The sequence below is a fragment of the Acomys russatus genome, chromosome 18 (assembly GCF_903995435.1).
Source record: "Acomys russatus chromosome 18, mAcoRus1.1, whole genome shotgun sequence".
Classification (NCBI taxonomy): domain Eukaryota; kingdom Metazoa; phylum Chordata; class Mammalia; order Rodentia; family Muridae; genus Acomys; species Acomys russatus.
Window position 1 is genome coordinate 29,318,014 of NC_067154.1, and position 13,615 is coordinate 29,331,628.

The window sequence follows — 13,615 nt, forward strand, 5'->3', positions numbered from 1 at the left end:
GTTTCTGTATAATTGCACATATGTTAGTCTGAACAGCTGTTCTCTTTTTGGAGTGGAGTCTTCCTATTGAGTAACCTGCCCTTGATGGCGTAGTCTCTAGTATCAGCCAGTGAAGCAAGCAAACTGCTTTATATTTTTTATTATCTATGTAACATTTAAAAAGTTATAAAGTATTAAAAATTATTTAAAACTAGTATGTGTATGTACCATGGCATATGTGTGGAAATCGGAAGACAATGTTTGGGAGTCAGATCTGTGCTTCTACCCTGTACATCCCAGGATTGAACTCAGGTCTTCAGGCTTGGCAGCAAGCATCTTTACCCTACTGAGCCATCTCACTGACCTGAGGCTGCTTTTGTAAAAGGCTTCTGTTTCCTCCTCTAGCCAAGGAAGTACACTGCTGCTGCACTGCTTCTCTTCTCCGAGTGCACTTCCTTTTCCCTCTGGTCTTTCCAGGATCCTGTGACTTCCTTTGTGGATTTCTGAGGCTTTTCCTCCATATACTTGGAATGACTCCTATTTTCCTTTATTTTAACTTTCTTTTACTGGCTTTCTCAGATGCCAGCTCTAGTCCACCATCTTGGCAGAAACAGTAGTCTCCTTTCATAGCTGAAACGTAGAGGAAAGCTTAGGTTAGAGAAGCTGAATGTAAAACGTCATTGTTCCTGGCTAGTGCTGGGTAGTAGATGTCCTCTTTGGAGACGTGCTTGCTTGGAAAATAAAGTATGAATGTTTACCAACAGTTTTTTATTTCTTTTCTGAAAACATGTATTAATTATTTATGTACAGAAATATTATTTACCTGAAAAACTTCATTTTTAAAATAACCATTCTCCCTAAACTGTGATGCTAACTTAAAGAGCTATTTTATTATGTGGAAGTTATTATTTCTATTAAATCTATTTTTGAGTCACATAAGCATATTTAACTCTCTCCCTAGTTTTGCTATCAGAATTTTATCATATAAAACCTTGAGCTTTACAGCTAGTTAGTCCATTGGTTTATTTTGTACTTTTCAAGCTGGCAAGAGAGAACATTTCTTCTCTCCTTGTCAGCACATGTCATATAACTTCAGATTTAATATCATTTTAAAAGGGAAGCATAGAAATCACTGTAACCCACTCCTTGAACTCTATGTCTCTTACACTTTGGAGCATTGTTTTCTTTACCCCAGAAGAGGGGCCTGCAAAGTTGGCATTTTGAATGGGAAGCATTCCTTTGAATCACTGCCGTAAGTTGATGTTCTTTAAAATCTTGTCAAGTTGTTTGTCTCCTGAATGCCTATGTATGTGAAAGGGGAGGAAACAAGGCCTGCGTGAACTACTTCAGTTAGAAGTAGTGACCAAATGCACCTTTTATTAAAAACAGAACTGCTTTCCTAGTGCTTTCATACCGTCTAACTATCTGAAAGTGCTTTAAAAAATTGATCTTCTGCAGCCTTCTTGAAATTTTACCTCTATGAATTAACAAAATCATTTTAGACTTGACTTTAATTGAAGCTATCTTTTTGTATAATTGAAAATATAGCAGTGACTAAGAAATGACTTTTGTTCTTTATGTTTGACAGCTTGAAGGTCCATGTGTTTTACAAATTCAGAAAGTCCGCAATGTTGCTGCGCCAAAGGATAATGAGGAATCGCAGGCTGCGCCAAGGATGCTTCGTTTGCAGATGACTGATGGGCATACAACTTGTACAGCAGTAGAATTCAGTTATATTTCAAAAATAAGGTGATTCATATAACTTGTTAAAAGAATTTTGAGGCTTTTCAAACCTGATTTCATTGTAAGAGCTTAAAATAGGAGGAACGATATCTTAAGTGAATGTTGTACTTTTCCATAAGAAATTCCTGGGAATTTCATGTCTGTTTTGTCTAAAAGGCAGATAGAGATAAAGTTAGTCACTCTTTATTCTGTGTTAACTATAAAACAAATTTAAGCTATATATGCATGATTTTTTTTCCAGAAAAATTCAGGTCATTCACTGTTTGCTTTAAATATTTGTTTAAATATGTTATTTTTGAAGGTTAGCAGCTAACTATTCATATTAGCATGTTATTACATTATTTAAGAGTCTAGCCAAGTTTCTAAGCTAATATACTTTCTAAGGAGATAATTAAAACTAAGAAGGTTTGTGGCTTCTTTAGAAGACAAAATTCTTTAAGGAGTAACCTAAATTCTTATCTTGTTTGAAAAATATTTTTATTAAATCTTTGAGCATTTAATACAGTGTATTTTGGTCATTTTCTCCTGTCTCTTCTCAAATATACCACCACTCCTTACACACCCAACCATATATGTGTGTGTGTGTGTGTATTTGTATATATGTTTGTGTGTATGCATGTATATATATGTATATATACATACACATACACACATATGTATATAATGTATGTGTATGTGTGTGTACCCCCACACACATATATTTTAACTCATGGAATATATATATACCTTGGGTGTGGGATCATCCACTCCAGCTTGCTTGGCCTACCAGGGCCACACCCTTAAAGACAACTCACTCTCGTCCCAGCAGCCATCAGTTGCCAATAGCTCCTCAGGTGCTGGTGGGAATTCATACCCATTCTCCTTTTCCATGCTGACATTTCTTTATCTTACGTGAGTTCATGTGACTCTTGGGCATGCTGTCTCAACCTGTGACTTTATAGGTGCCATTGCTCTGCTGTGTCTTGAAGCATTGGTCTGTTGTAGTCATCCACCACTTCTGGCTCTTAGAGCCTTTACACCGTCCTTTTCATAGATGATTCCTGAAACTTGGAAGGAGGAGGTATGACGTAGATGTATCATGAAGGGCTTAGCACTCACAGTCTTCCGTACTTTTTATCTTGACCAGTTATAAGCCTCTGTTAATTATCATCTACTGTAAGAGGCTTCTCTGATGAGGGTTGAGAGATTATATATAATATATAAATATAGTGATAAGTCTTTAGGACTTCATTTAGTACTGTGTCATTTAGAAAATAATAGCAGGTTTTTCCGTAGGGTCTATGGACTGTCTAGCCATATTGGCCAGGATTGGGTTCTCTCTTGTTGGGCTTTAAATCCAGTCATAAAGTGCTTAGGTACTCCCTTGACATTGATGTGACTATTGGACCAGTAGACATATTTTGCCAGGCTGGACGTTATTGTAGATCAGGGGCTACACAACTGGATAAGCCTAATGATTGCTTTTTGCTCTGGTGCTGTGTGTAGCACCTTCCAGCATTATGAAATCTAGCCAGTAGGAATAAGAGACACTTAGAGATACTCATATTAAGATGTAGAAAGATAAGAATGTGTTGTTGTTGTTTTTTACATTAAAAAAAAAAAGATTTATTCATTCATTATGTATATAGTGCTCTGCCTGCTTATACCCCTGCAGGCCAGAAGAGGGCATCAGATCACATTATAGATGGTTGTGAGCCACCATGTGGTTGCTGGGATTTGAACTCCAGTCCTCTGAAAGAGCAGTACATGTTCATATCTGTGGAGAATGTGTTCTATCAAGGCTATTTGAACTCTGCTTTGGGAAGAAGAACTTTTATTGGACACTTGCAAACATTCTTATTTTTCTTGAGTCATTGTATGTGGTCCTGTTTGCTGCTTTGGGTTCTTTGAGCTTTTTTACTTAATGTAAATTCCTAAAGAATACCTTTTTTTCCCTAAACAAGCTTATAGTCTTTAGTATACACTGTAGTTCGCTCTCTTTTTGTGGAGAGTCTAAAGATAAAGTGAAATTTTACTTCTTAGTAGCTGATAGGACAACAGTATAGACATATAAACATTTATTTCCTGGAACCTAGCAAATTGGTGCATCTTTGGGGAGCCAGGAGTTTGATTTAAAATGTGCATGGTTTTGAGAGAGAAGTTGCCTCTCTAGTTGGCAGCATGGACTTGGGAGAATGGAGACCTAAAAATGAGGTAGTCAAAAGTCTCATGCAATAGCTAACTGTATTTATAACATTAGAGGATTTATATTCTGAGGGTTAGGCAAGGTCATATGAATTTAGGCTATATACAATCACACGGAAAACCTGTACTTGGAAACATTTTTGAATAACAAAAGTAAGATGATGTGTAATCTGAAGCAAAACCCACTCCTGTTTACCCTGGGAGAGACATGGGAAGCCCAGTTCAACCAGAACCCATGTTTTGGAGGAACAGAGATACCAAGACTCATATCTTGTTTACTTGGAGTTTTCTCACAAGGTCTCAGAAATCTTCTCACACAGCTTCCTTCATGCCAACTCTGCATGGGATGTCCTGACTATAGGGAAGTGAGCAGTTTATTTGGAAGAGCTAAGTGATTTGGAGTAGGTTGAACTGTTGAATGTAGTCTTCAGTGCCACTGTTTTTCTTCAGTCTGTGCCAGCCTTTGGCAAAGGAGGGACCCTCCTGACTACCTAAATGGATACATGTTCATTTAAAATGTTGATTTCTTACACAGAGGATTATTTAGCTACTTTGTGATTACATTGTCTTTTTTTTTTTTTTTTTTTTAAGAGGAGAAGAATTTTACTTCTTTGGAAAACCGGCCTTTCTTCCCTTTACAGATTCAAACTCTTTCCAGGGCTCACAGGTGCCACAGGAGGCTGCCTTGCTTTGGAGTGCACATTTTCTGCTTTTGCTACTATAACATTTCTCTGCCTAGTGCCATCTGCTATCCTGTTTATTATGGTTTAACAACTAAAATGTATTATATGCTTATTCACTCATTTTTGAAGCAGCCTGTTTTCCTTTGATGTCACAAAAATGACAGCATGCAAAACTATTCTTGTGTGGGGACAATTTCGAAGACTTCAAATGTTGGCTAGTGGTTACCGTAGAAGGAAGGTGAAATAACTCTGTAGGTAGCATAAAGCAGATGTTGGGCTGGAGTGTGGTGCCTCAGTGGCCTGTGCATCCCTCCAGGCACTTCTAGTCTTCCACCTCCAGCACTGACATCCATGGACTTGTTTTTGTTTGTTTGTTTGTTTGTTAATTACAATGAAGAAAGAATGAAGATATGTTGAGGTGTCAAACAAGGAGCCTTTAACCTAAAATATATCTGTAAGTAAGAGTTAAGTATGATACTGGAGTCAAGCTAGTAAATAGTATAATGTAATTTTAGTACTGCTTTTCATTTTGTGGCAGTAAAATAGTGGGAGTCTTAAATTGTTTTTGTGAAACACTAAATTTTATGAAATTATTTGAAAATCAAGGCAAGTTTGGGATGGGTGTAGCCACTTAACACAAAGTTAATCATCAGCTTCAATATTATCTGTTATCTTTGGTATTTATTTATTTAATAATTATTTTATTGTTTCATTTCTGCTGTTAGTTGCCTATATTCATAATTTCATGTCCTAGTATATTCTTATTCATTTTCTGACTTAGCAATTTGTCAAAAATTGTTGGCTAAAAGTTCTTTTCAAGAAAACACATAGATCAGTAATATAGTTCATGCTTTCTCTGGAAGTAAAAGGACATCAACCTATGGTCCATCGCACTTATCACTTTGATTCAGAAATGAAGAAACGATGAAGTAGAGGGTTATAACATCTGGATTTGCAGGTTGCCTGCAATTGGCTGGAACTTGTTAGTGTAATATTGTTGCTGATAGTTACTGCTGATCTTGAGGATGGGACATTGTTCTCAGTAACTGTACTTCTGAGCACAGAGCTCCTTACGAGTGAGATTAGGCAAGGCTGGTTTTTTTTTTGTCTAACTGTTCTATCAGTTTTGAGTTAGGAATAGGAATGTTAAGCTTCTGAGCCTCAGATCAATTTTGATGGCTTTATTGAGATAGAATTGATTATATGCAATGATATACGTATCAGACATATCTGATACACAGAACAGTAAAACCTATCTATGAGTTATTTGAAGTTTGAGGAATTGGCATAGTCTTACTTCTTTTCACTAATAATCTTTATTAGCCACCCTTTCAAAGGATGTCATATTAGCACTCACTGATTTGATGTTGCATAAATCAGCATGTGATGAATTTCATGAGCCTTTACAATGTGAATAATGAAGCCATTGCAGAATAATTTTCTAATTCATCCCAAGTGTTTCATAGCAGACTATTTTAGGAGTCCTATTTGGGGAGCGTTCTCTCTTGCTATATGTGGGAAGAGTTTGAGTAGGATTCAAATCTATGTGAAGTAACTTTCATTCTGTGTTTCCTTTAACAATGTTAGTGGGAAGATAAGTCCCTGTTTTTTGTGCAAGGATTTGTGGTGCTGGGTTTACCCAGCGTTTGTTTAACACCGGCCTTTTGTAGAGTGTCTTGTTACAGTTAATGCTTATATACTTCCAGGTGGGTGTGTAACAGTCTTTGAAAACTTATTGCATAAGTAATTTTCATGTTTTATCTTTAACTAGATGACTAACAAAAAGGATTTTTATGGATTACTATAGCTCATATAGGTGTTATATTTCTGTGTTTATTACTGGTTAAATATATTTTCCATATTATAATTTAATTAAATAATCCTATATTTTTGCCATGTATAGCCAAAGCTTATTTTTTAAAAAGGGAACGATAGTGTTTTCATATTTGGTAGTATTTTCCTGACTGGAGAGATGGCTCAGTGCTTAATTGCAGTGGATGCTCTTCCAGTTCAATTCCAGGTTGAATTCCCAGCACCCGTGTGATGGCTCACAACCACCTGTAACAATAGTTCCAGGTGATCTGACTCTGTACATGCGGACAAAAGCCCCCACAAACAAAATACGGCAGATATTTAAAAAGAAAAGAAAAGTGCTTTCCTGTCTTTCCTTTTTCTTGAGCACAGCTTTGTGCCTGAGCTCGTGGGAACTGAGGCTTCTTTTGCTTCACGCTTGGTCCTCGTTTGCGGTGACCCACTTGTACTCTACAGGTTGCCCTCCTCAAAGCTAGCTCAGCTGTGCTGCATTTTCATCACGTCCTAGGACGCCTTTTCAGTTTGAGGAGGAGCCTCGATGCAGCTTTGACTTGTAATTCCTTTCGTTTTCTTTTTCATCAGCCTGAACACACCACCTGGCACAAAAGTGAAGCTCTCAGGCATTGTTGACATAAGGAATGGATTCCTGCTCTTGAGTGACTCTAACACCACAGTTCTTGGTGGAGAAGTGGAACACCTGATTGAGAAATGGGAGTTGCAGAGAGTAAGTGTGCAATGAAAACAGCTTAGAACAATTAGAACACCAGCATTCTGATGATGCTTGCTTGGGGAGCTCCTTCCATAGTGAGTGGTAGCGTTTGTCTTTTGTGTCTGAATTACTAAGATAGAACATGAGGCTCATTAGAGAAACTATCTGCTGTGAATCTAACCACGTCCTCAAAAGCAAGTGAAAAATTTCAGGACTTGTTACATTTTATTCATGCTTTAAATGTTATTACTACAGTATCTTGGCAGGTTTGAAACTTGCCAGTGAAGAGAAAGATATTTTAAAGTCAGATCGATACTTATATAAAATTCCAACATCCTAGCAAGAGTCATTTCACTTAAAACCATTAAGTCTGTTAGGAACTTACTCGCTTCCAGCACATAGACACACAGACATGCACACATAGATACTTCTCTGTGTCAGATACCATTTACTTTCTCTTTCTATGAGCTTGACTATTTTAATATCTCTTGGACGTACTATGTTATAGCATTTGTTCTTTTGTGTCCATTTTATTCTGTATAACATAGTATCTATATTGTAGGATGTGCCAAATTTTCCTTTTTTATAGGCTCAGTAGTGTCCCATTGTTTATGTATACCACATTGATTACTCATCATGGGCATTACTGTTGTTCCTATCTTTTGTTCACTATGAATAAAACTGCTGTGGATATGGGTGCACAGATAATAGCTCCTTTCAGTTATTTTGCATACATACTTGTAGAACTGCTGTGTTATATGGTAATTTTGTTCTTATCCTTTTTAAAAGATTCTGACTTCCACACTGGTTATTTTCTCATGTAGCTATTCTATGTGTGTGAAATAGAGCCTCTCGGTTTGCAACTTTCTCCAAGGCTTAGCGATGCTGAGTCTCTTCTCATGAGGTTGTTATTTTCTGCTGAACTCTCCATGCTGTGCTTTCTGCATTGTACAGCTAAGCAGAAGCCAAAGTTTACTTCTTCCCTTAGCAATAGCTGTCCTATGATACTTGATACTGGGTTTAGTAACCAGGTGTGGTGGCACACGCCTTTAATCCCAGCACTTAGGGAGGCAGAGGAAGGCAGATTGCTGTAAATTCAAGGCCAACCTGAACTCCAAATGAGTCCAGGACAACCAAGGTTACATAGAGGAACCCCGTCTTGAAAACCCAAAAAGAAAAGCCTGGTTTAGCAAGTGGGTTTATATATCGCCCAGGTGCTCATTGTGTCACTGTCTGCTCTTTGAGCCTTTAGCAGTCCAAGACAGAGAAATCTTCTAAGTTGTTTTTAATTTTCATGTTAACAAGAGATGTTAATTTATGGTAGCTTTTAAAGGAAGCTTTAGAGTAAATTGAATTGATTTATAGCTGTTTCCATAATCTTTTCCTTGTAACTACATTGAAACTGAGAAAAGGGCCCCTAGCTAATCATATATGTGCCATGCTTATTTTCTTTCTACATTAAAGAGATTGATAACTTACATGTAGGTTGTGAAGAAATATGGCGTCCCCACACCATTTTTATTATCCTTTGCTCATTAAGCTGATGTTATGTTGCCGTTAGCCTTACTACTCAATCTGCAATTTACATGAAATGTAGTAGAGTGTTTATATAATTCAGGAACTCTGGAATTTGCTTAAAAATACAGTACATGATGGATTTTATGATAGGCAGATTTGGGCCCAGGGGTCCCGCTCAAACTAAGGCACCAGCCAAGGACAATACAGGCGATAAACTTTAAACCCCTACCCAGATCTAACCAATGGACAGAACATTCTCCACAGTTGAGTGGAGAGTGGGGTATGACTTTCACACGTACTCTGGTGCCTCATATTTGACCATGTCCCCTGGGGGGGAGACCTGATGGCACTCAGAGGAAGGATAGGAGGTTACCAAGAAGAGACTTGATACCCTATGAGCATATACAGGGGGAGGAAATCCCCCTCAGGAACAATCATAGGGGAGGGGAATAAGGGGAAAATGGGAGGGAGGGAAGAACGGGAGGATACAGGGATGGGATAACCATTGAGATGTAACAAGAATAAATTAATAAAAAATAAAAGAAAAAAATCATCTAAGTGAGCAAAAAAAAAATACTTTGTGACTCTTTCACATTATATTTTCATCATAACATCTGTAATGGTAATTAGTGCAACAAGTTTAAAGTTTAGAAGGTATATTTAATAATGAATACTTAAGAGATGCACCCCCAATGGGAAGGATAGCTGAAAGGGATCCCTTGGAGCTTCCTTTGGCCCTGTGGAAGGACTTCACAATGTGAGAAAGTGCTTTAGGTAGGAGACCATTTTCTGCCCATTTTCACAGTACACTGTTGTTTTTCTAATTCTAACTCAGCAAGCTTGAAAATAAAACTGAAACTGATAAGAGTTTGGAAGCTTGTGTCTTTTATTTAATAATCAGAGGCTGAGCAGATAACGGTGTCTGCCTCCAAGCCTCGTGACATGAGTTTGATCCCTGGGATCCACACAGGGGACAGGGAGAACTCACTCATGCAGGTTGTCCTCTGACCTTCACCTGCTTACGCTTGTTTGTTTGTATGTGTGTGCCTACACACACACACACACACACACACACACACACACACACAAAGTACAACAAAACTTAAAGAAAAAACCAGTTGAGTATTTCTTCAAAATATGAACTGATATAAGATAATTTGAAAAATGCTCTTGTGTGACTTTCCATATTATGAACTATAGTAATATGATACTAAACTACTAGATATCATCCTTGTCAGCAATGATTTTTCTAGCATTATATCTGAAAACTGTTTTTCGAACAATTTCAAGCATTATTTATATAGTGGTTATGTGCTTCAAAGTAAAATCGTTCTTGCCAGAGTTTAGTCTCTATGACTTCAGACTATATTTTCAGGAGGCCTGTCTTCTCCACAGGACAACATCTTGAACAATATTTCCAAAGATTAAGCTTGATTGTATTTTGGTCAGGAGAGGTGAGGAAAGAACTTTTTTCCAGGTTATGGAAATACAGAGTACAGTATTTCCTGTTTTGGAGGGTGCAGTGCTTTATAGAAGGCTCTTGTGTCCTTGATAGTCTCCCATAAGCAGTGCGTTTCTGGTGCATCTGCATGGGGTCTAGTGTGTTTATATGTGTGACTTATGCTTTGTGACTGCTTTTGTTTTTAAACAGAGCTTATTGAAACATAACAGAAGCAATATTGGAACTGAAGGTGGCCCGCCTCCCTTTTTGCCTTTTGGACAGGTAAGAACTTTCCCCCAGCAGGTGGATTCAGTCAGGAACAAATGCTCTTCCTTGTGCTTACACTGTGTATGCCCTTGGGCTGAACTGTTTACTGGAGTTATATGGAAATATGAAGACCACAGGATTTAATAATTCTGCCGTTACCCCAAAGATTGAAGCAATCAAGAGTTATATATGAAGAACAAATTACAGCTAACTAAAATAGGTTAATGAAAAATATTTTTAAATAAGAATTTTAAAAGTAAAGATGTAAAAAATATGTTAAGAATTCCCCAAAGTTGTGTTCTTCAGCCTCGCCTGCATCCTGTTATACATCTTTATCAGAAACTTAATGTTGTTTCTCTGTGATGTTTTCAATTACAGCAGCCAGGATTGTTATTCTATAAAAAAAGTAAACAATTCAGTGTGCAGTCCTTAGTTTTTAACCCTTTGTCTTAGTTTTTTATTATAACAAAATACTGTGACCAAGGCAACTTTTAGAAGAAAGTATGTAATTGGGGCTTATAGTTTCAGAGGCTGAGTACATGGCTGTGATGGCGGAAGCATAGGGGCAGATGGGGCTGGAGGAATTCCTGTGGCTGCTGGCTTTGTTTTCTTTCCTACCACCAATGTTTTAGACTGTGTTCCCTCTTTCTTTCTTACAGAATGTTGGCTACAGTGAAGGTGATTGGGGTCAGAAAAATATTAAATTGAAACCAACATTTTATCTTGTATTTTATTTGGCTCTTATTTGAAATTTTGGCCTTAAAAAGATATCTAGATATTTTGATATGAAGATATGGGATAGGATCAGTTGATTGGTATCTTTAAAATAATTTTTATGAGCTATCCTTAGAATTAAATTAGAGTCATTTTTGTATCGTGGCCATTTTTTAAGTATGCAAAAAACCATACTCTCCCTGCCTGCACCCTTTAAAGATAAAAGTAGAGAGGAAGCCCAGTGTTGTGTTCCATGGTAGTAAAGTTTTGCCTATAATAAAAGAGCCCAGAATGAATAGTATAGTCATTTATACTTGAAAATAATAGTGCCAGGCGTGGTGGTACATGCCTCTAATCCCAGCACTCTGGGAGGTAGAGACAGGCTGTGATCATTATGAGTTCAAGACCAGCTTGGTCCACAAAGCAAGCACCGGACAGCCAAGGCTACACAAAGAAACCCTGTCTCGAAAAACAAAAACAAACAAACAAACAAACAAAAAAACAAAAACAAAAAAAGAAAATAATAATTAGCATACCTGTCAAAATGTATTTTTCTGAGACATTTGTAAATTTTTCCTTAAATTACTTAAGATATAAAACGGTGTTTTTCTAGAGACAATTAATGATATAATTATTGTCCAGAGGTTCAAATGTTTTATGGGACTAGGAAGTATAACAAAAGGGTTAGTTTCAGTGATAGTATTTATTTTTATTCATTCTGAACAATTCATGTTCAGCATATTACAGTATTGTAGGTGGTTTAAATGATAGTGCTGGCTCTGTGTTGATAAAACAGCTTGTTTATCTTGGAGAAAAAATACTGTGTTTGTGTAACACATTTGAGAATATTTCCTCTTCTCCCTTTCTTCTGGTTAATGAGCTGAGGGAAAAACTCAGTCACTTTAGAGGACTTGTGCTGGTGTGGAGATGATAATTCAGGGATTGTTTTCAGATGGAGACACCTGAATTAAATCGTGAGATTAAAAATATAAACTGTATAAAAAAAGAAACAGATAAAACTGCATCTTAACTGGTGCAAAAGACATGTTTTTATGCTTTGATTTCCAAGTTCAGACACATTTTATTACATGTTAACAAGTCTGCTGCCTGACTCATGGATATTGTGGTGTAATGTGAAAATGGAACTCATAATTACAAATCAAATTTCCCTTGCTTTAGTTAAAGTAGACAGCTTGAAATCTACAAGTATTTTTAAGTTTTTACCCTAAAATGAAACTTGGGTCTTGCAGCCTAGTATGTTTTGTAAATGTGTGGCCTCGTTCAGGAGAGTTGTGTGTGTGTGTGTGTGTGTGTGTGTGTGTGTGTGTGTGTGTGTGTGAGAGAGAGAGAGAGAGAGAGAGAGAGAGAGAGAGAGAGAGAGAGAGAGAGCGAGAGCGAATGTATGTATGTATATGCACACACATACATATAATCTTTAAGTTATATTTATTTAAAAATTATGTTGTAATCAACTTTGTACTTCTTAATTCTGTTGGGTGGAGTTGTAGTTTTGCTTTTACCAATGATAAGAAATATAAACTTTTTTTGAGGAAATAGTTCTTTCTATAAAGAACTGTAATTTCTCTTGGAATTGTTAAATGATATGAACTAATTTTCTTAGAAATGTGCATCTACTGTCCAAGTGGATAGCAGAGAACTTGATCGAAGAAAGACACTACAAGTTTCCATGCCTGTCAAACCTACAAATGATAATGATGAATTTGAAAAACAAAGGACAGCTGCAATTGCAGAGGTTGCAAAGAGCAAAGAGGTAAGAAAAATTTCACAAATTTCTCTCATTGCATTCTCTTTAATTATTCATGGTCATTATTTCTTTTCACATAAATTCCCAAATGTTTTCCTGGCACTGTCTTTTTATAGTGCAGACGTAGCAGAGTGTCACCCTCCTCTATAGGGGCTAAGCCTGTGTGTTGTATTTCTATGTTCTTTTTCCAAGTCACCTTGGCAATTCTAGTAAATACTTCTGTTAGCAAGTCATCTGTCCTCTGTGCCCTCTTTTTCTTTTTTAGTGAAATAATGAACACATTTTCTTTCTTTCTTTCTTTCTTTCTTTCTTTCTTTCTTTCTTTCTTTTTTAGATCATAGCAGAGGGCTTTCTGTTACTAGTTGAGCTAGTTACTTCTTTCTCAAGGTATTCTCCCTCTGTAAAGCTTGCTTGCTTCTGAAAGTGAGATTTGTGAGGAATGAGTTAGGAACCTGGATCAATTGGTACATCAGAATTATGTCTTGGTAGCTTATTCTTGTGCTAATTAAATTACAGAAAACATGTTACTTTTAGGACTAATAAGTGTTTTTATAATGTACACATGTACATGCATACACATACCCTCCATCTTATATACCTTAAATTGTTTTGAATTTTTTGCTTACTGAGACTAAGTTGTTTTTTTCTGTTGATTGATTTTTTTTTTTCAGATTTTGATAGAAAGTTTTGTTTGTGATTTTGTTGGTTAGAATTTTATTTTTGGTTAGAACTTTTTATTCATGAAAATTGACATAGTTTCCTGCATTCACAACACAGTGAAGGTTTGTGAATAGTCACTA

General features: G+C 36.7%; 1 protein-coding gene across 3 annotated transcripts in view; it reads left to right on the plus strand.

Moving 5' to 3' along the window:
* Positions 1-13,615, plus strand: part of Tdrd3 (tudor domain containing 3) — a 140,632-nt gene that overhangs the window by 58,913 nt on the left and 68,104 nt on the right. For all 3 annotated transcript variants that reach the window (XM_051160892.1, XM_051160891.1, XM_051160893.1), the window contains 4 exons: positions 1,568-1,728; positions 6,984-7,125; positions 10,280-10,351; positions 12,672-12,821. In XM_051160892.1, the coding sequence (XP_051016849.1) occupies positions 1,568-1,728; positions 6,984-7,125; positions 10,280-10,351; positions 12,672-12,821 (525 nt within the window). The remainder of the gene's footprint in view (positions 1-1,567; positions 1,729-6,983; positions 7,126-10,279; positions 10,352-12,671; positions 12,822-13,615) is intronic.